General features: G+C 41.8%; 1 protein-coding gene across 1 annotated transcript in view; it reads right to left on the minus strand.

Moving 5' to 3' along the window:
• cachd1 (cache domain containing 1) overlaps positions 1-24,257 on the minus strand; it is a gene marked incomplete at both ends in the record, with an annotated part of 78,064 nt that overhangs the window by 42,301 nt on the left and 11,506 nt on the right. The window contains one exon of the mRNA XM_083970500.1: positions 3,989-4,051. Within this exon, the coding sequence (XP_083826626.1) occupies positions 3,989-4,051 (63 nt within the window). The remainder of the gene's footprint in view (positions 1-3,988; positions 4,052-24,257) is intronic.

Raw genomic sequence — 24,257 nt, forward strand, 5'->3', positions numbered from 1 at the left:
AGCAGGATGTGTGAGGAAGTCTGCCTCTTCCCTAACCTCTACAGTTCATCTTTAGCAGCACAGACAAGGCAGACAATGATCTACTGTGCAAGTATGACACACATCCTCAAAGCAGAGTATAAATGAAAGAAATGGCTATGTATCCTAGTGTCTGCAGCTGGATGCATACTCAGTAGAACTGAGTATTTGATTCTAGTTATTTAACCTGTCAACCACTATAGCGTCTGACCTAACACCTGGTAGATTACAGGCAAAAAAACAAAACAATTCTGTATAGAAAGACCTCAAAAATTAACAAAACTAGTCATATTTCCTTTTTCTGCAGTGACAGTTTAGTGACAGTTTTGCATCAACACCTTTTTCTTTGAAAATACAATTCTCTTTGTGGGTAACTCCAAAGGTATGGTGGCTACTCAAATGAATGATTAAATAAAATGGAAGCACATGATTTGAATTCAAAGTGTTTTCATACATATGTAAATTCTTTCTCAGATTAAAAATTAACAAAAACTGGAGGAGATTTCTCATGGCTGTGGCCTGAATACTTTGCAAAAACCATTTTAAGTTACCTACTCAGCCTCGTTGAATGCCAAAAAAGGCTTATTTCCACAGTAACTGGACCCCCTTTGTTCACATCCCATAATTACTGGTGTCTGTAAAAAGAGCTGTGATTCAAGCCAGGAACAGGGAAATGTACCGCGACCCACTGACCGCTTGTACACCTAATCAGTCGCCCGCTATTCCTATTAGGGGTTTAACAGAGGCCTGAGGCACACCCCACAATTACTGCTACTCCACCACAAGGAACACACACACACACACACACACACACACACCGAGACACTAACATATGCACTTTTACACACGGACTTAAAACACACAAACTTTGTACACCCCCACACACAGTACTGTCCACGCACGGCAGCATGGCAATTAGCCGCAGTGGACTTTGTATTAAAAAAAGAGGAAAAAGGGCCAGTGTTCAGCCGAGCAGTGTTTCCATAGCTGGGGGGAGGGAGAGTCACAGAGAGGGAGAAAGTAGGACTCAAAACTTTTAACAGTGACTTAAAAGAAACCAGAAACTTTAAACTATGCGAGTTAAAGCTTGGGTTACGGTCTGCCGCCACGCAGCCAACGCCAACCTGTCCTCAGATTAACCACACTCTTCGACACACGGAGCACCTCGCTCTGCTCCTTGACCCATCCAACCAGTTTGGAGGGTTTTCAGCACCCAGTGGGGTTGGTTGAGCCACAGAGCTGGAGCGGGTGGAACTGGTGCTGGTTGGGGTTTAAAGGTTTGCAACCACAGCCACTGGCAGAGTTTTTTTTTGTGAGTATTACTTTGGACAGTTAGGGTTGAAGTCAATGCAGGAAACAAGTGCAGAATGGACACATGGGTCTGTTCTGCAGACTTCAGAAGCTCTGACATGGTAGAAACCGGTCTGTACACGTTTTGCTTCTTCCCCTTGGATGAACTGATTTTGTTATTGAATTAGCACATCTCAACCGGTGCTTCCAATGATGCTTCAAATGGTCCGTCGAGCTTTTACACTGTAGGCTTTGTTCACTGTACAGATGCTGATGTAAATATTTAACATGATTTGATAAAAGAACAAAAAATGGTTCAACCCACAAATAGACATGCCTCCTGCCTACGGGTCTGTTTGGAAAACACTGTCAGTTTACAATAGAGGAGGCACCACAGTCAAAGCATGAACGCAATGCACATCATGCACACCACTCTTATATGAAACTTACATTGTTTACATTCTAACAAGGGGAACTGACATGTATGAAGACCTGTTGCCACCATGTGCCACCATAAATATCAATGAAGGATAGCATCTCGACTTGATTTTCTCAGTATGCTGTAGAACTAACTGCAGCTGACGAACACTTATCAGGAGGGGGAACATGGTGAAAATTTCAAAATCTCATTTTTGACTTGAATAGAACAATTTCTTTCTGCCCTTTCCCTTCTATTTCTTAAATGTCACTTCATGAAGGAAGAATCTACCCAAGTCACAGCTGCAATACAGAGATTCACTTCTAATCTCACTGCTTTTCTTTGTCCTGTAGACTGTTTTAAGCATTGTTTCTCCAAAATGCTGCACCTACAAGATATGGTTTTTGAATTATCTACCATTTAGTTTCAAGTCCGTCAATAGTTTTTGTTTTGTTTTTTGCATCATCTTATGTGATCTGTCAATTTTAAATCCTAATAATCCCCATCATGTTGGGAATGTCCTGAATCACTAAGTCTTAGGGTCCAATCATGACATTTTGATGGATTACATAGAGAAATAAAGCTTGGTATAATAAAATGTATTTATGATTTTGGTTCTTCACACAGGGGGAAACAATAAAAACACTTAAATGTCCTGTTAAAACAAAAAAATGTTGTAGTGCGCGTGTGAACCATGAACCAATGTAACAACTGACATGCAGGCAGCAGTTTTAATTCACAAGATCCACTCTGACAGCACACGTCAGTGAGTGCAACAGGCAGAATGCATTCATAAAACAGTCAGGAACAGAGTCAAAGACAGACAGAGAGAGAGAGGGAAGGCTCCAGTCATTACTGAGAGCTGAGATGTCTGCGTGTCTGACTGAATAATGAATTTCCAGAGGAGAAACTCATCCGAGAAGCCGGTGGCTCCTCTCCGTAGCTCCTTGGCTCATCTCCCTCGCTCGGTCGCGGCCCTCTCTTCCTCTGCAGATACTCCTCCTAATTGAGCCTCGCCTTGGCTCAGGGACACACACAGCCCCCGTCTGCCCAGAGAGAACAAGCAAGTCATCTCTGCCAGAGCTGTCATCTGAATTAGTTGGCAGCCGCCTCAGTAGGGTTACGGGCAGAATGTATAGGCAGTCTATGAGCTGCCTGTGGATATAAAATAGTTAAACTCCTCCAGCACGGATCCAGAATGAATGAAGTCAGCGCTGCACTGGGACTGGGGCTTATTAAAATACACCAAGTCCATGTGACCGCTATTGAAAACCTCCGACTGAATATTGTAGCTGAGGTTCCTGAGAAAGGAATTATTTGTAAGAGTTGGCCGACTATCTTAGACTTGCACAACAGGTTATGATGATCAGGATGAGTGTCACTCTGTGGCCTGTAAACACTACCAGCTCTGTGAAAGCTATCTTTCAGTAGAGAACAAGAATCAGCAACACTTCAAGGGCAATTTAAGCTGCTTCAGGAATAGTAAACAGTCAAAAGGTGAGAAAGGGTATTAGTATATACGTTTCTCTCTCACACACACATACATACACTGACACAGATGGATAAACTGGTGCACACGGTCACGGGAGACACGCAAACAAAACATCAACCTGCCTGTTCTTGCTGGTGGCTGTTTACCAGTCTGTTGTTTACTGTCATTCTTCCAATATCCCAGACACAAAAGTGAAACCACACACACATACACAGACACACTCACACCATGCCATGCCTGCATACAATCATGATTGACTTAGACACCAGATGCCAGAAATTCCCTGCATGTTTTTCCGATCTAGGACTCGAATGCCACACATAAATTCTGACTTGTGATTCAGAGTCGTTTACAACTAATCTCTGGACTCATGGTGCTGTGCTGCCATGTTTGTTTCCAAAAAAGATACAATTTCTCTCCTTCAAACTGTCTTATTCTGTCCAACTGCGGCTCTGCACTCACATTATGAGCGAAGGGATAGAGGGAGACAGACAGACCACAGATGAGTAGAAAAACAGAACTTCAAAGCCAATGAGGCAGCAGCCGTAGAATTTTAATAAACCCAATTTTTCCTCTGATGGCAAGAGTGTGTGTGAGTGTGTGTGCGTGTGTGTTCACTGTCTGTGGCTGAATTGAAACCTACAAAACCACAAACAGACACCATCCATGCCACCGCATACATGCACAACCAGACAGAGTACACCCTGACACACACACAGACACACACACACACACACACACAGGGGGAAGTAGAAGCCTTTGTTACTCACCTGCTGCACTTCTGTCTCTCCGTTTGATGTCTTCTCGGTGTACACAAACGAGCTGAAAATCCTCTGTGGGGAGACAGAGAGAGAACGAAGCAGAGACAGTGAACACGGAGATCTGTAGATGCAATAACTGAAAAATCACCACCTGAGAATGAGTGCTGCTGGTTTAAACAGGTCAATTTTTGTTTCAGACGTTGTTGAGCGGAGAGCTTTGTTATTAACACGCTGAAATATCAGCCACAAAATTGGCCAATAAATGGGACATTTACATACTATTGCATTATTATTACTCAACCAGTACTCAACAGTTTGATCATTCATTGTGGAGCTGTAACTATTCATAACCTAGAGACTGAAATTTGCAATAAAAACACCCACAAGTCACATTTCACAATACCAGAACACAGAACCGCATCAACCACCACTTCCAATTATACACATACACCTGGAGGGGCAAATATTTGGGGCCAAACAGCAAAGGTGTCACCTAATTGCCCCTCACATTACAGTGCACTGCTGTTGCCAGGGCATTAGGGAGGGCCCCTGTGTACCTATTGGATTGGAGTGGAGTCTCGGATCACCGCTTAGTGTAAATAATTTCCAGACATTAACATGACGACTAAAAAACATGTTAATGAGTCGTCAAAGCGAGAGATATTTGCCATATTGCCATGCATAAGTGTTTCTAATAATAAAAGTAGTAATGGTAGCTACGCTCTGTGCAGGTGTTCTTCCGTCAGGACTCTGGCATTGTGTACTTTGGCCCGCTGACTTGTTGGCACGTCAAAATGTGACAAAAACATTAATCACACGCCAGAGGTCATTAGTTAAACCTGAGCTTCTCCTGCTGCGACAAGTCAAACGCAGAAACAGTTCAACCACCAAGTCATCAATCAATCATATAAAATCTACAACATCACAACCAAACAAACATGGGGTGCAAAGCAAATTACTGCTTTGTGATGTGATGTATTTGGAGGTTAACAGTGTCGTGTGAGTGTTGACGGTGTCTTACATACAGGTGTGTCAATACAGGTAATTAACATCAAATAAACTCCCATTGAATCTGTTACTGTTACTTAGTTACCGTTTTGGCTCTAGCTGCATTAAGTAGTGTTGACATTCACAGTTCTGATGAATTTCTCTATGCAGACAGGTGCAGAGACATTTTATTACTGTTCCTGAGAGAATGATAAACCTGTTTATCTCCCAAACAACCCGCCCATAGACCCAGACAGTATGGCCCTGTCATTTCCATCAGTTTCTAGGCTGGGGAGGAAAATGCGTCACCTGTCTAACATCTGGAGATCAGCCATAACCCAAAATGATGGTTTTCATGAGCCTGAACCACGAGGTGATGGTAAATTTCCCCCATTCAGCTTCCAGACTGAAGCATTTTAATAGTCCTTGATTTATATTGTTAAGTGAATAAGAGGCAGAGAAGCAGTACATTAAGGCATGGAGAAAATGAGTCCTGGTGTGACCTCAGCGCTCGGAGAGCAGCAAAAAAAAAAAAAAAAAAAAAAGATTTTAAGAGCAGCTTGAATATGGACCTGCTCAGACACACACACAGGCATTTGTTCAGATGGTCTCTGGGGGTCCATCAGCTAAATATTCTTTCTCTAACACACATAAGAGAAAACACACACACACACTTCCCAAAACACAGGCAGCAGCACTATGTGGCAGCTACAAACACAGTAAAACTAATGTTTGTGTTGAGGCAGCAGGTAGGCAGGTGGTTCACTGTAAGCTGCCCCACCGCTCACAAAGCCTTAAATTGCCTGGTTCCACGCTACAACCGTTTCCTGCTGCCTGTCCGCACCTTTTGTGAGACACATTCCAGAGGACACCAATTACCCAGAATGCACCACGTCCAACTCACCCGGGAGCTGATTCACTTCAGACCACTATTGCCTGCCCCATAAGTACACATTCCTATACCCTTTAAATGGATTTCTACAAAAGCTTACAAAACAAAGTAAAGCTTCAGTTTCACGCCGTCCAACAGCCACACGAGCAGATCTCTCAAGATACTCTGGTTTCTTGAACATCAGAGGCAGTGTTCGGGAAAGTTCACTTTCTACATGAACTAGTTCAAAGTTCAGTTTACAAATTTTAAAATGAACTAGTTCATAGTTCATAATTAAAAAGTTCTCGGTTCCAAAAATTAACTAGTTCATAGTTCTTTTCTTTTCAATACGTTGCTGCGAGCTATTCTTTTTCAAAATTATTGCCACAGCCCACATAAAACCACAGACAGCAATTATTTTATCAGCTGTAACACTGAAACTAGGCTATGTGTCAGATTTCATCTTCGTATCCAATTTTGAATCCTTATCCAACCATGGTTTACATTAGCATTGAGGGGACAGCCCTCAGAATACTGGCATTTCCCCATTGTTGCTTCAACGCGTGCGACACTGTGGTGGCTGCTGTTGCCAGATTGGGTGTTGTTTCTGCTACATATTGAGGCATGTTTACGGTGTGTTTTTGCTGGGTTTTCACCTGGAAGGCTCTATGGAAATCTGGCACACTCTTGAACAGAGTCATACCGTGAGAGACCTCCATTCAAAAACGTGTTCACAATAACGTTAATCAAGCGGAAATACAGTACGCTCAGTTCACGTTCGCCCAAAATATGAACGAGTTCATTAACGATCATTCATTGAACGCGTTCAGGCACAACACTGATCAGAGGAACGTGAGTTAGTCCGGTTACCTCATTTTCTAAATAGTTTCTTGGCTTTGTATTAAAAGCAGGGCTGCGACAAGGGAATACTTCAACCAATTAACCTGCTGGATCCTACCTGCTTCATCATCTCTCAATAGAAAATGTTCATCCTTAGATGTGAGCAGTCACAATATATTTCCATTATTATAAAGTCAGAAGTGAATCTGCGAAGATGAAATTACATTTCATCTTCGCAAATTGTGCTTGAAAGCTGACTTAAATGGTTGTTTTTTTAAATATATGATCACTTTTCTTTTGATCAAGTAATTGACAAATGAAAACTGGAGCTCTAAATAAGGGAAACATACACAAACACTGACACAAAGTCAGGCAGGGAAAGACACAACTGGTTGTTCATATCTCTTCACAACACCCTCTTCTGGGTAATTAGACCTTTCATCCACATTTGTATGTATGAAATATTCTAGAAATTAAATTATGTCTAACATGACGTAGGCTACAGTCTGCTCTGCTGCAGGAATTAGTCAAAAAAAAGAAGAAGCTGGAAATAAGTTAGCATTCCTACATCTTTTATTCCTGATTGACTGAGTGGAGTCAGAAGTCCTTGTTATGGCTGTTTTTGTGCATACTGCTTTCCTTTTATAGACTATGTGCCAGTAGAGTGCTATACAAACAGTTTTATAATGTTATTATTACACAAAAGTACACACACACACACACACACACACACACACACACACACACAGCTACATATTTCACTGCTTAGTTATTTGCAAAGTGCAAAACCAAGCCTAGACAGCCTACTGTTCCACACCCTTCTTAGTGGAAAAACAACAGGTCCAAGATGTGGAACTGTCAAATAAACACGAACAAGCACACACAAACAGAGCTGCCACTACTTAGCAGGAATCATGTGTTCTCAAAACACTACACTAACAAAAGAGGGGAAAATGGGAGGAGCAATAGGCACTCGGATGGAGAAATACTTTGACTCTTTTAAGCCAGCGATTCTGAAAAGCTGGGACACGATTCTGACGAGGGAGAAAACCCCTGTTGTTGATTAGCCACAGGTTAGCTGTCTTTCCCCCAGTGCCTCGAGTGTTTGTTGTTGGAGCTGCTTTGCGGTTTTCACAGCTATGGAGCAGCCAGGGAGGAATGCTCGACTCAGAAACCTGAGAGGCCTTAGGCTGGCTGGGCCACCGTGGGCTTGTGGCCTCCCCTGACCCATAATCAAACACTGAAACGTATACAGACGCACACTGGCTGTTACACACAAGTGTCAGAAAAGTACTCAAACTTCCCAGGACACCTTGCAAGCTTCCTCCTCTGGGCAGGGCTGGGCAGCATTGTAGAAAGAAAAAAAAATCGCAAACCAAACCAAAAGATGACAAAAACAAACATTTGAATTGTTCAGCAGATGGACAGCACACAGACCAGACCTTTTTTTTTTTTTTTTTTACCAGTGAAATCAGTTTTAGGTGCAAAGGAGCTATTGTTTATTGCTGTTAAGAATGTTAGGATTAACCACTGTTTATGTAGTAGTCGGGAAGAAACAGGTAGAGCATCGCACACTTAATTCTTTCACTCGCCGAGGCCTGTCTTTATTGGTAGTAAAGTCACCCTCTTGTTTTACTTTCTATCTCAATCTCGTTTTTTCCTGTCCTGGAGTTCACCTAGCTCCAATGGACTATCTTGTCGTTTTCTGATACAGAGTCACTGTAGCATCCAGGCTGTCCTAAAGAGGTAGGCTAGCGCTGCTCAGAGGGCATATTATAACATTTCTAGTACATGCAATGGATGAAGTTTCCTCCATGTTCTTGTAAAGTTAGCAGCTGTTACTGCTAATATAGCAATGTAGACACAGGGAGGGAGCGCACACCAGTGTTGGTGAAGTGCTGACAACGGAAGCAAAACTGACTAAAAGAAGGTAAATTCGCACTCTTATAGCTACGATGTCAAACTGGGTTTTTTAATATAAAGGTTCAAACAAAACCGACGTTTCGATGCAGAGGTCTTCCTCAGGATGTGATGCTATGTGTAACATACCAAAACTTAGAAATAGCTCTCTTAACCTCTGCAAAAAGTAAAGTGTCATTCAGAACTATAATGTTGAAGGGGAACTATGCAAGTCCGGTCGCTTTTCCGCCATTTTGCTAACCCTCCTCCCTCCCCCCCAGCCATGCATTTGTTCAACAAAGCCAGCAAAAACGCAATCCATGGAGCAGTGGATATCGTTATATATATATATATATATATATATATATATATATATATATATATATATATATATATATATATATATATATATATATATATATATATATCACACTCATTATTCACTTGAAGGACAACATCATTTTGCAGTATTAGCATGTGGCGTGTACTAGTAGCAATCATTTACTATGAGTAATGAGAGCTCTTTCATAATATCTTCAATTTGTTTGGTGGCTAATGCCATGTCTGAGGGAGCCCCATAAAATAGACATTTAACAGCCACCTCTTCCAAACAGGCAGCTATAAGCTCAGAAGAATTATATTCAGACTCCTGCCCAGTGATCACAGAGCACTAGCCCCGGTCTCATTAGGCCAGTTTTTAAATCCACCCACCTTGGGGTTAATCCTAACCACAGATGAGTGGTTCACAGGAATGACTAAACCTCAGCGGAGGCTCTAACCACAAGTTACAAAGATAACTACCAGAACCTGCGGGTTTTTGTTCCTTTAATTCTGCAGTAGCCTACATGTATTATAATTATACAAGGTTTAGTTCAATTAATTAATACTACCCTTTCCTTTACACTCTTACCAAGCTGTATTCAGTTTTATATCTTAACCTGTTCTCTTGTCAGTTAAGAGGATTAACATGAAACAAATTTCCCTACAACAAAAAATACCATGGGTTTTAGTCCCTGCACATTGCACTGGTGAATCCCACACAAAACCATTGTTTCCCTCAAACAACAGCACCATGTTATAGCAGCTTATAGCCTAGCCATGGTTAAACCATGGGAACTTGCCATGTACATGGCATCCATTTAATTGGGCCTACCTCTTCAGCCCTTCTGTCAGCCTCTCTCGGGGATACCACAAACTGCCCCAAGAGGCTCTTCTCCTTTTAAGTGACTCTTTTGTTCTCAGTGGAGCATTGAATAAAACCCAGACCCAGACCAGTCCAAGGACAGAGATACTGAGAGTCACCTGAGCATGTTTTGAGGGGAGGCACATGGAGAAATAAGAGAGACATTGAACACAACACAAAGATGTGCAGTGAGGGGAAAAAGGGGGAGGAGGTGAGACAGGAAAGACAGGGGGGGAGTTTGGAAAGAGGAAGTAAGGAAGTGGAGGCCAACTGCAGGGGTAGGACAGAATTGGGAATACACCTATTAGCAATTCACCCGTCTTCAAAGGCCAAGAGTGGAGACATGAGCCACACGAACTAGTAATTGGACTGGAGCCACACACATACAATTTGTACACACACACACATTCGAAATGATGTGCCCTCCAGTGTGTTCACAGATAAAACCTTGGTCCACTGATCAACAAGCCCTAAAGACAGGATTAAAATGTATGTGTGTGTGTGCGCGTGCGTGCGTGTGCGCGTGTGTGTGTGTGTGTGTGTGTGTGTGTGTGTGTGTGTGTGTGTGTGTGTGTGTGTGTGTGTGTGTGTGTGTGTGTGTGTGTGTGTGTGTGTGTGTGTGTGTAAACAACTCAAAGCTACTGTGTGCCAACTGTGAATCAAATAACTATGTGGGCTATGCATAAGGAAACATGCACAGGGTTATTATGAGTGTGTGTAGCTCATACACTGCTTATCTCGTTGTAGGAAATTTCAATGAATGTGCATGTCTCCCACACACACACACACGCACGCACACACACACACACGGCTGGAGCGTAGGTGTTTGGGAGCTGTAGGGCCTGAGAGATTGGTTTCAATACAACTGACAGATAAAAGCCTGTAGCCCAAGGGACAGTAACTGCTGCTTCCTCCATGCTGCTGGTATACAGCTCAGCCTCTCTCCTTCCACCAGTGCTTTACCTCCCCTCCTCCTCCCCCTTGGCTTTTCCTCTCTCCCTCTCCCTCCCTCCCTCCCTCCCTCCCTCCCTGCTCCCAGCCAACTCTTCGCTCATTGCACTACAAAGGGTGGACTTGGGGATACACACATCAGAGGCAAAGCCCTGATGTGCATGTGTGTATGTGTGTGTGTTTGCACGCATTCTTTTCCTAGACCCTTTGCCATGTCTCCATCCTGAGCCTTACCCTCCCATCTCTATGTTGTTTTTTCCCCTCAACGCTACAAAGCAGTGTCAGAAAACAGGCACCTAGGAGTGCAAAAACGAAGATTTCTGTATTTCTGTATTTTCACAATGCAACAAAAAAAAAAGGTCTGAAATAATTGCACCTGCAGTTTAGAGCTCTATAACACATCGGCCAGAACAACGGGAAGAGAAAAGCATCTGGATTCATTCATTTTTCTAAGAGGATAACCCTGGTGCACTGACGTAAAAACTCACGTCCATTTTAAAAGGATTCACTGTGTTTTCCATCAATTATGACAAAACAATCTCAGCTCAGTTATGAAGCAGATGTAATTCTCCTCAGTCTTTTCACTTGGCAGCTCTATTAACTTTTCAGCCTCAGTCAGATGCCTTGTCGTTTTCCACCAAAAGTCTAAAAACCCCTAAAATATTCAGTTTACTGGGATGACAATAAAGTCTGAAATCTGCAAATATTTAACACAATTCTTCACAATTTCAGTTTAGAAAAGACCTGAGTTGTTGTAAAAGATGGAAATACCTCTATTAAATAGTAATGTGTTAATGTTGTGTTTACAGCTTGTTGTGCAAAACCCAAGTGGGAGAAATGAGTGTTATTGCTACTTTGAGTTCATCAAAACTAAACCCCTCAGTGAAAGCTTTAGATACACATATTTTAAATAGTCTTGAATGTGATGAACATCGGCACTAAACGGCAGCCAATAAAGAAGTGTTGATCTTTATCTTGTTTTTCACCTGCAGGTCTTGTTCTGGGTTTTATTTCATTGTCTGTTGCCATTTCTCATCCATCCAATTTAAACAGGTTTGTTTTACCAACGCCAACTCGGACCAGCATCATTCATAAACCAGACAGCACAGGAAGGAACTTAGGTCATAAAAGGATGTATCTTTATTTGACAACTGATGTCCCTGACAGCATCAACAAATCAATAGATAATCTTCCCATTAATCTTAGGGATTAATCATGGATTGATCATTACTGCACAAGACATTGAAGAGTCTACACAGATTTCCAAAGCGTATTTCATTTCTATGAAATGAATCCAAACTCAACAAGGTTGTGACCTTGGCTCTATTAAGAAGAAGGAATGAAAGGAGGAGGGGTTGAGCAGGAAGAGACACGTCAAATCTGAATCTCTAAATGTCATTATAATGGCCATAGAGAAGCCAAACCCTTGCTAATTAAGTGCGTCTCTGTTTCAACCCAGTGGAGCAGGTTGGCTAATTAAATGACTGGCCGTCGGTGTCTGCCAACTGCTTGCTGCTGCATTTAGAGGGTGCTGGGGGTCAATTTAATTTGCTTGAATCTAACTAACGGACAACCTGAGGCAATGGCTCCAAAGCCTCAGCCCACACACTGTGTCAGAGTGGAGAGTGTGTGTGTGTGTGTGTGTGTGTGTGTGGAGAGTGTGTGTTTGTGCACGGCCTCCTAGTCAAAGGATTGAGAAGAAAAAACAAAAAAACATAGTGAGCTCTGATTTACTGAGCTCCATTTTCAATCTTGTGAGCTCATGGATGTTTATGTGCACTTAAAAAAAAGCAAAAAAAAAATTGGACGACTGCTGCCACGTGCATTAATGATTCTCAGCTTTTATGTCTTCATAAAAATATAACTTGGTTGTCATAGTGATTTGACTTAACACTATAATGGATGACATAGTTTAAGATCCTATTTTAGGGCAAAGTCTAAAATCCCAGGCTGCTGTTGGTGCTTCACAGAAACATACTGAATTATCACATTTTACCCACTGTTAAACACTGTGACTGCTGAACTAAATTTCACTCATAACACTGGGAAAGGAAGTAAAATGGTTGGATTCTCTGAAGCTAACCATTTGCCATTGCTTTTTAAATGAACTATATAATTGTACTAGTATAACCAATAAGAGAAAAACCAATGCCGGACCTCACAACTGCATGCAAGTTTTGAAAAGTGGACACAACTACACATCCAAGTGAGTCCAAGCAGTAAGGGTGTGGTGGCGGTTTCAGCCAGCTGTCAGGTCGTCCGGCTCCAAGACATAAATTGAAGACTGGGAACCTGTTCAACATGTGTCCAAGACACTGGACACTGACCACATATGATTGCTTTTCAGTGTGGAGCAACGTCTTTAAAAAGAAAAAAAAGCAGCACAGAACAATGGTGTTTAAACATTTCCCACCAGAGTCCTTCAGTCTAATTCAATTCAGCTCCAGAAATGGTTTGACATCTTATTGATGAAGTGCTTCTGCATTTAAGTGGACAAATGTGGACGGTGCAGCTTTCAGAAAAACAGTGGTCTAAAAAGCTCCATAAAACACACGTCAGAAATGGTTAAAAAAAATGTCCTTTAACAATTAATTGATAATCATACTACTTTATTTTTAGTTTTTATCCTTAACCACCGTTTGACTGATTGTAGCAACTCTCCTGTACATTTGGAGACTGCATGTTTTCCTTGGTTCCACATATTTTAGTATTAACATCAATTTATTTTCAGACATTTTTGTTAAATCTATTGAGATAACAAGACTGTGCAAAAAGGGTTCAACAATACAGATCCAGCAACCTGTTCAGGAAAAAAAAAAAATCTAAACCCAAGGAAACACGTCATATGACCATTACACATGACCAAGTATCAGCAAGTGTTTTATAAATATAATTTCCACAAAATGTCCCAGTCAGCAAGGAGCTCTTGACTGGAGTCTCTTTATCTCCCTCTCCCTGATTTCAGTCAAGCTCTCTTCCAGTCCAGTGCAGTGGGAGAGAGAAGCCTGTCAACTATCGGGTGCTGCGGTTCTGAAATAACAAGACCCCCTTTTGTCCAAACAGTGTCAGGGCCAAGAGAGGGAAGGAGAGAGAGAGAGAGTCACCACCACCACGCAGATCCCAGCAACCTCCCCGCCGCCCCCTACACCTACACGAGAGGCTCTCCGTCTTGGCCTGGGATGTTTGCTCTCCCTCTCCACCAGACAGCATATAATGCTTTCCACATGTGAGAGAAAGAAGGGAAGGAATGGAGGGTGGAAGAGAGAATATAGGAGCAAAAGGGTGGGGGGTGGGACGGGGGTGGGGCTGGGGGGGGGGGGGGGGTCAGACCAGAGTAAGGACAAGAGACAGATAGAGAACCATGGTTTGATACTGATGTCTCCACAGCAGAGCCAGGCTTAGTGATTACTTGAAGCTGTGACTGAATTAAGATGTTAAGTTGGACAATCTAATAGAGTTCCAGCCTTTATTTGATAATAACACAGAGAAACTGTAAAATCTGAGTCAAAGACACACAGGTACTATAGCGGCATGGACCTAAACTTTTTATTGTTGCAACTTAACAACTTTTCTTCAGGGGAAAAAATCATTGTTTTGTTCTTTTGTTTCACCATAAATTTCCCATTGTTGCTTCATAACTGCTGTTCTGCAGCAACCTCTAGCCTCAGACTGGTTTTTAACAAAAACACTGTACCAATGATATGCATTTCCACAGAGCAATTGTTATTCTGTGACTCCACTAGAGGAGCTTTGCATGATTGTGTAAGAAAAATCCTTATTTACCTCACACTTCCTGTAATGCAACCCCTCAGGCGATATTAGCTCCAGGCTCTTTAAACTCCAGCCTACATTTTTCAGAGTGGCCAACATCTACAAACATAAATGCATCCTCCAGCTACTGCTTTTGAAGCAACATGTAAATCTACTTAGCAAAATAACACAATCAATGTTACTAAATGGAAATGGCAACTCTTCAAATGAGAGTGGACAGTGTGAATATCAACAACAAAGAACAGAGCAGGAAATCTCTGTTCAGTAAATATTACACCCTCGTTATGTGTTTGGGTATATAAATCAGTCTAAACTGGCCACTGTTGTAGTTGTACGTGTCAGAAATGCACTAAAATCCAAACTGAGATTGAAACATCTGTGAAATCTTTGTTTAACCTGGTAGTCAGAGCAGACAGACGCCTAGAGCATTTACAAGTGTTTACCTCGGTATTTGAAACTTTGGCTGCATTCAATATGGTTGTTTGACAATATAGCATCAAATATCTGACTGAAAATAAGGAAAACCATATTTGCTGTGGTATCAAACATACATTATAGCATGTTTAGCATGACCACATTTAGCCCTCCTATTGAGACAAAGGATGATAATGAACCATGCAAATCGTGCCTCCGCCTCAGTCCAAAAATGAAGCATTGTGACTAAAACGAGACACATAATCTAGCAGCTTAGTGAATGTAAATGAGGTTTCTCTCTGTCTCTCCCCCTGAGTGTCAAGAAACAATGACATAAGTGTTATGAGCGCTCAGCATCAAACGATGGAAAAGGAGGGGAGCGGGCGAAAAGGGAGACAGCCAAGACAAAGTGCCCTAAATTGTCTTAAATGTTTTAATTTGAAAATAAATGTGATATCCTCCTCGCACACAGCGGCCGGCCACACATCTGATAATCCTCGTTCCTCCTGCTAGGTGTGTCCACAGGAACATATGTCAAGTAAATGTGGTCAGTCAGAGCCATTGGGTCCAACTTATTACCTCTCCACGCAGCCTTTTAAAATCAAAACAGTTCAGCCATTAAAACAAGGCCTCAGGCCACAGTAACATACACTAATCATACTTGACTAATTAGACATACTAAAACAAATTCTTGTTCCAAGTTTTTTAGTGATAGTTTATATAACTGTCTAAAACCCTGCAAAACTTGTGGTTTTAGGAATTGGAAAACCCTCTGATCATATTTAAATATACAACACGAGATTCTAATAGGAAATTATATTGATTTTGGATAAGGTTTTAGTCTGAATGCAGTAGTCTAACACATACACACACTTTGCAGCAGCAGTACCACCAGGCCAGCAGTGCATTATGGGACTAGCAACTTGCTGGTAAAGTGGAGCCAATGCGAAAACGTTCCAAAAGACAGATCAAAGCTGCATACCTGAGCACCTCCATTAAGCTGATAAAATCTAGGAGAGAAAGAGGACGAAAACAAAACCTCACACACTGCGGTCAAATTAGTTCAACAAAAGAATGCAGGATAATGAGAAAACTCTGTGTTTTTATAGGGGCTTTGAAATGTTTCTCCATATCAAAAAGGCCCATAAATGATGTTGTTTGTGTTCGCGTATAACGTGAGCGAGACTGGCCAAACAATAATCGTAGTTAAACCACTGAGCACCATGCAGGCATGCACAGAGCGTCACTGATGATGTGTAAATCTCGTAAATAAGTGAGGACTAAGGCAATGAGTCAAAGCGCTTTTCATTTGACCAACTTCATGACATGAAGGCTAGTAAAACGCGGTGGTGATCGGGGTGAAGGAGTTCATAAAAAACTAAAAAAGAGCCTCTTGTGGTTTGCCAATGCATGCCATCTGTTCCTTTAACTGTTGGTTGAGACCTATAGTTGGGTCATAGGTCTATTTACAGTGGAAGCCCTATAGGAACGGATACTGACACTACTTTTGTTTGTTTGCTTCTTTAAGTCAAAGAAAGCACAGACTGTATCTTTAAAAAAAGTTCCCTGACAAAAATGAGAAATGGAAAATTACTAAATTACAAAAACATACTGGGTTAACATCCACCCTATGTTTTGTCTTACAGTTGGAGTTTATACTAAAATAAAATAAACTCATCAGGATTACCCCTTTTAGAAGCAAATAGCCTACCAGAATGATAAATAGCATGACTGTAACAAACGGGCAGCAGCACAGCGGTGGAAACCAAGCAAAATTCTCCAAAACACTTAACCTTCAGCCACCCCAGGGCGCAGCGCCAGTCTGGCAATAACCTCTGGCACCACGAGTCCCAGTCACACCCTGGTGGTACGCCCCGCCAGAGCAAAACCCTCATACTTCTACATTAGCTGGATTGAAAGATGTCAAAGGAATCAGAAAGAAGTGAGGCACATAAACTGTAAGTCAGGGTCAAAGAAAAGGCAGAGGAAGAGAGACGCAGCGCAAAGAGCTTGTCACCCGGTGCCAATAAATTTATAACTTTGATATACGCTTCCTGCCAAGACAGCCCCCCTCTCAGCCAAGTGAAAAGATGTTCAGATGGGGCGCCTGCTCTGTCTGCACAAACTATCCTGGATTATCTTCACATTCCTATGTTGTGCACTCATCTGTGAGGCTTTTACTTGCAGTTTACAAGCATCACCATACACCATATGTATACAAGAGTGAGCCTACAGATCACTTGTTACAAAAGTACTGTCACCATGTTTCGCTTTTCATACAACTCATACCAGCTCTGACTGAACTGCGATGTAGAAAATTAAAAGTTGTGTTTCAAGCAGTTGCAAAGAATTTTTAAACGTGGGATGTGGAAGGAATAGGAAAAATAAGGGAAACAGAGGCACAGAGGAAAAAAAGATCAAGATGGAAAAGACAGAAACAGCCACAACAACAATATCATGTGTGCATATTCTACACAGGTAAACGTGAGGGAGAAGCAGAGGGGGAAAGGGAAGGGGAAAAAAACAGACCAGCGACCAGAACGACGGTGAGATGGAGAAGAGATAAAGAAGAGAAAGGACACAGGACAAGAGGGGGGAAAATGTTCCCGGGGTGGTCTCCCTCTCAGGTTTCTGAGCATGATGTGAGATCATGTCTGGCCACTGTTATGAGGTCCCTCTATAGACAGGGTGCTTTGTTCTACCTCATGTCCTCTTAGGCCAGTTACACGCACTGATTAATAAAGGCATGGGTCAGTCTGCACACAGGCTTACGCTACATATGATACTGGTTTTCCCTCTGCCAAGTAAAACCTAGCCCCGAGTGGTCCTGCTGCTGACCCTGGTTGGCATGGCATACACACAAGAAAAGAAATATGTGAGTCAGATTGGACTGCCCCTTTAAGAGGGTGCCTGAATGAGGAACAAATACACAATGCAACATTGTACATTAACACACACCCATGTCAAATCTCAGAGCAAATATAGCACTGGACACCTTTGTTAAGAAGTTACGTGCCGCTAATAAACGACACCTACAAAGCCTGCTGGTCTTGTGTTTACACTAGTAACCAAAATCCACCTGGAACAACAGTCGGACAGATCCAAAAAGAGCCTTAAGCACTGCAGGCTGTTACATCATATTGTATCATCTACTGCATCAGAGGTTTTTCCTTTTTTTTTTGAAAACACACCAAATACACAAGTGGCCAAAGTTGAAACAAAAAAACAAAAACAAGGAAAATTGATTTTGTCGCTGTGGCTTTTCCTTTGCTTTCCAGATAAATGAAGAGCAGAAGTTCCTTCAGTCACATCTGACATGAAACCCATACAAACAATGTCTGTTGCTCCCTTCCTGTTATAACACCATTTTAATAAACAACATCAAGCTTTGAGTTTCACATTTGAATGGTTTTCTGTTATACAAATTACTGTCATGCATGCTTGGTAAGCGACGAAAACTTTGTTACAGTCTTGGCTTTCCAGTCCAAGTGCATCCTGTATGATTTGGTCTGTTGGGTAGAGTTTACCAATAACAAAAACATGCTTTCTAGTAATACTTGCAGGTTCAGTTAAGAGATTTAAGATGTGACACTTCTGTAGCCACCACCATATACTGGAAGTGAACTAGATCTAGTACAGGGAATAGTAGTTTCCCAAAGATTTTCTGCCTGACGACAGAAATGGAAAGGACAGAGGAAGATTTTCAAAATTCACTTATGAATGTCATAGCATAACAGTGCAGTACAGTACGGCATTGTGACATGAGATGATTTACTGGGCACAGGATTTGTGTTGACTGGTCAGTGTGCTGAGGGAGGAAAGCAACAACCTGGGGGATGTGGTTAGGGTGGAAAATATCAGCCTGCGCTTTGCACACATGCACATCTCCTTATACTATAGACTATAATAAAGTCTAAAGATGCTGCATTCACGTGAAACTCACCATGCATCCAGAGTTTTTTCATACAACAATCTAACACCTGACGTGTCGACATCGCCAGTGCAATGCAACTGCACTCGTTCCCTCCCAAAACACACACACCAGTGATTTAAAGGAGGACAGTTTACGAGTTGCGACCCCAACTTGCGGCAGGAAACCACAATGCCAAAGTACACACATAAAATACATGCACAAACACAAATCTCCCTTTTCTCTGTATTACTCAACTGCCTCTGCAGGACAGCACAATCTGTAACAGAAGTCAGGAGACACATTTAGAGAATGAAGAGGCGAAATGTAACAAAAATAGTGGGAAGCTAAATAAAAAAATGAAGGAAAAGAAGAGGATATTGACAGAAACTTTTCATGAACTTCCTCATTAGAAACCTCTGGAACAGACAGGCCTAACATTTGGAGACGTGTTTGAGAGAAGCACTTGGGAGGTTGAGGGTCTCCAGAGAGATGAAAGGCAGGGAGGTGAAAATAGAAATGCAAACAAAGAGAGATCCCTATCTGTATCCAAATCTGTTGGTTTTGTCTGAGATGAGGGACAATCGGCATTTCAACAACTATCCAAAGCAGAGAATGGTTTAAAAGAGGCTTATGCACTTATCAACAGAGGAAGTAGAACCAAAAGCATGTCTTTAAAAATGTCTCATCTCAAATAAAACACTGATATAAAGTTATCACACGATTTTCGGAGTTTCGTGTGACAAACTACACTCATTTTGCTATAGCCTATTTGAAATTGGCTGCTAATTCAATCAGGTACTGTTAGCAGGACACCTAATTCATGCTGCATCCATGCAATGTCCATGGATTTTTATGTTGTCTTGTTTGTGCAACTCTTATAGACAGCCATACGAAGCTCAACCCTGCCAGAAGAAATGGTTTAATATATGGGCATATCTCAGGTCTCTTTAATTCAAAATCATGCTCAGAGGTGAAACACATGTTAAAGTAAATCCCTGAAGGACAGGCGGAGACATACCAGAGTAAGCACAAAAGCCTGCAAGGGCTACTCTACTGCATGAAAACACAAGCTCCCGCTGGGAAAAAATAAAATACGTCAACATCGTGTTCATGAAGAGAAACTGAAGCCACTGGCAGATTCATGTTTCCTGCCAAGGCCCCAAGTTTTTCAAATTTTCAAAAATGTTGTCCGTACAATAATTTACAGGACAGGAATACCAAGGTCAGATTATTCGTGGTGGGTGGTTATGCAGCTCGCATGCATCAAAATGACATTTGAAAAAGTGTCAAAAACACTGGTACGACAGGGCTGCAGTAAAGTCCAACAGCACAGAAGCTGAATTTGAATTCACTGGGATGGCAAGTGTCACCTCCCTCCCTCATTAGGCATCCCAGCATCAAGTGTGCAGAGGCATCGAGTCATATAAGAACTTTCATTACTGGAAAAGCTAAAAAAAATATTTACCAACAAGGGATTAGGATTCAGATCTGAGGCATTATTTCATATGCACATATCTCGTAGATGCACAATATGTGGATAAAATATATAGTTTACATTCATCAACTGTAAAATAAACCACAGGCAAACACACACACAGTGTTTGCGTTTCACAGACGTGTCAAGTCGAGCTCTTAGACAGCAGGCAGGCCTATGGGGGATGTCAGCTGAATATGCATCAGTTTTTTTTTTTCCTTATGCTGTCTAAACCTCGGAAACCTCGCCTATTCAGATTCATGAGTCGATCATTGCTGTGTGCAGAAGCTCAAGTGTGAATGCTTTCAAAAGGGAGAGAGAGCAACAGAGAGAGGAAGAAGAGCGAGTGTTCCCCAAGGACAGTCACAAGTTTCTGGTATGTAAATGACAAGTGGCTTTGCTGTTGTGAATGGGTGGTGGTGGTGGTGGTGGTGGTGGTGGTGAGGGAGAGCAGCTCCTGTGTTATGATGTATGCAGGAGACATATGACAGCGCGTCTCAAAGAGAAGCGTTCCAGCTGGTTCTCCTGCCAGAGCGGACAATCAAAACACCTGGTTTAGGACCTCATTAAACACCAAAATAAATATTCACATATTCACATTTTAACAGAAAGTGATATAACAGCTTGTCATTTAGTTATTGATATACAGTGCATTAATATAATTGGCAAGACAAGACAAACATTTTCTTTTGTACTATACCAACTATGATGAGTTAAGAGAATTCAGTTTCCACTAAAGTTCTGATGTACAGTGTCCTCCTTTATTTTGAGGTTGCCAACATTGTAGGAGAAGAAAATAAGATTTATCTATCATCAGTGATTTATAAGACATGTCCTCAACCACAATGAAGGTTTGCAGATTCAATTGTGATGGTTGTAAAAGTGAAATGTGAAATTATGACATGATAATAAATACCTCCTTCATTTCTCCATTGTCACACAAGTAGTTGTCTATTAATAATAATATAATCATCATAACTTTACTGATGGCATTTCATTCAATTAAAGAACAGATAAATCAAGGCACAGATATCTACTGTCCTGATTCGAAATGAATTTCTGTTACAATCTGGAGTATATTGTGATTTTGCTTAACCCCTGTCACACACACAGGCAAATAAATGAAAATAGCCTCACTGCTGCCTGTACACACATGGGGACAACACCAAAAAATGATCACATTCACACAGGTTCCTGTTCCCACAGAGCTCAGTATCAGTCTGAGAGCCCTTTCACACATAGACCGAGTAACACTGAAGGATTAACGTGTCCAGAAAAGGTAAGAGATCTGCCCTGTTCACACAGTCACCAGCTGCACCCCTCTGACTGGCAGTCTTGTGGAAATGGAGCAGATTTAAGGCTGCAGCCTGCCTGCCTCCCTTTAAGGACTGTTCACAGTGTGACATCGCCTGAAATACCACCAGATTTAATAGTCTGCATCCAAATGCAGTTAAGGTCCTATTTCCCCATTGTTTCAGTTTTAGTTGCTGTGGACCAAGTGATTAATGTTTGGTGTGGTTTTGTGATTATTATCAATTTATAATGACCGTAATACAAGCATGATCCAATGTTTTTTTTCCTGAAGTTATTTGAGCAACAGCCAGTGATAATAGCGCAGAATACTGATCCAAGAACCTCGTCCCTCAGGGCCACACTAAACCCGCACAAATCATACTTTCTAATGCTTCGGTGAAATCAAATTTGTAAAATTTCCACAGAGGATATTTGTTTGGAGCTACAGAGTGTAGAAAAATGCCTGTAAATAACTTGTATGTGTTATTTTATCTGCATTTTATAGGCATTGCCTTTTTTTTTCACTCAGGACTTTTGAAAATTTAGCTCAACTATCAATATGGTGCATCGCCAAAGCTTATTTTCTGCAAATCTGACTGTAACATTTTACTTAAATATCAAAAAAGTTCGGTAAAATGCAACGAAAAGGCTGCATCGGTAGATATATTTTGTCTCCTGACCAGCTGCCAAGAGATGCCAGCAGAAGCCCTGACTGGCTGACGGTGCCAGCGCCTGGGCTAGACAGACTGAGAAGAGCTGGCATGGCACCAGCCAGCCAAACCTGGCAACATGCAGGCTGTCTGGAAAGGGAAAAAAAGAAGTCAGAGAGACATAGAAGTTTGGAATGACAGGAAGAGGATTGGATAAGACTGAAGAGAGCGATAATGTGGGTTTCTTGTAAAAAGGGTTAATTGATCTGCTGGAGAAAAACACAAATGACTGCTTCAATAAACTTTTTGGAAGTTCTGCCGTTTCGACATAGCTAGCCAGCTGTTAAAGCAGATATCAGCTTCACGGCCGTTTCGGCTAATGCTGCGTTCAAGGCAGGCTTTTGAAACCGTAAGTTACAGCTTCAAGTCACAACTACGACTTGGTAGCGTTCCAGGTAACCCGTAGCTCGTGTTTTTACCATCCTGTTGTCTGTGAAAGTTCCCTATAACGGCCACTCGTAACTTCCGACCCGTGAACTCGTACCAGATCGAACTGGTATGACTTCACAGGAAGGAAAAACACAAAGTACGAGTTTCTTTGAACGCACCATGAGTTAGCAGCCCCCGCCCTTGTCAGGCATCAATTGGTCCTCGTGCTACGTCACCACATTCACGCGCATCCCTTGGCTGCACACACAGCCCTTCATGCCGTTCTCTCTCCTCATTGGATAACACTTGTATCCCACAAGGAAAATTTTCTCCTCGGGTTACAGCAGAGCAGAGTGACGGAGAGACTCGTGTTTAGGCTGAAATACTTCATGTAAGTGATTGCTGACGGAAAATAGGACTATTTAGGACTTATATTAACAAAAACATTCCACTGATATCTGCTTTAACTTAACAGTCTAGTAGAAACATTGCAAATTCAGCATCAAATTGTATTCCTTAACTCCTTTACAGAGGTGGAAACTTACACTACTGAATAAGCACACTAACCAGCTAGCCCCATCCAGTCTCAGTGAATCTGCCTTGAGTATATGGCACTGCTTACAGAGTGTATCTTAACCACTTGTCTTTTAAATGCAACAATGACCAAAGCTCTCATGAAGCCACAGTCACCACCACCATCCCAGCGAGAAGAATACAGAAAACTACAGTACAAGTGGTATGATTTGCCTGATATCAATTTGGATGCACAAAGACAAAGACTGTCAATGGGATTTCTTCTTCCATAAAGCTCTGGTTTCCACAGCCTACTGAGTCTTCAGTGGAAAAACATGCAGGAACAATCTGGTGATATTCAAAACCAGGTTGACATGGAAGTCATCCTCACCCAAAAAACCATTAAGTTGTTTAAAATGTCTCTCTGCTCAGCCTGAAGCGGTCAAGGCTGTGGTGTTTCTGCATTGCAGGGAAATCAAACACTTTTTTTTTCTGACAGAAACTGATGAAATCTGAACTGGTGTCAGGAGTAAGTCTAAAAGAGTTCAGAGCAGATGTTGTTGGTTAAGCAGATGTGGAGTGAATGTTTGCCAGAGTATGTCTTACGATGATCCCCTGAACCAGAGGAGTAAAACTGTTTGTCTTTCTTCCTTTGGTTGTTTCGGCCAGATGTTTGTCTAGAGCAGTAAAGGCAAACTCCCAAGGTGTCTTATTGTTCAAATCAAACTGATGCTGCTGCCAGAAACATAAAAAAACACATCAAGTCATTGATGCCAAATATTTTTTCTGCCAAAATCTTATTTTACATAATGCAAGCAATGATTAAAAGTTTTTGTTAGCATTTATCAATGCTATCAGAGAAAGAATAGTACGCAGCTAGTGAACCAGCAAGGTAACCCATCCGTCTCAGCCACCAAACGGCCGATTGTTTTTTTTGTATCTTGGCAGAGAAACTAAACTGGAGACGCCACAAAGAGAACCTGAACCAGACAGAGGCAGCCAGATAGAAAAATCAGAGGAAAGCTGGCAGGTATCTTGAACGAGTGGCCAAGAGGTAAAAATGTGCTGCAAGATGATTTCAAGATGGTCC

Source organism: Trachurus trachurus, assembly GCF_905171665.1.
Source record: "Trachurus trachurus genome assembly, chromosome: 4".
Lineage (NCBI taxonomy): Eukaryota > Metazoa > Chordata > Actinopteri > Carangiformes > Carangidae > Trachurus > Trachurus trachurus.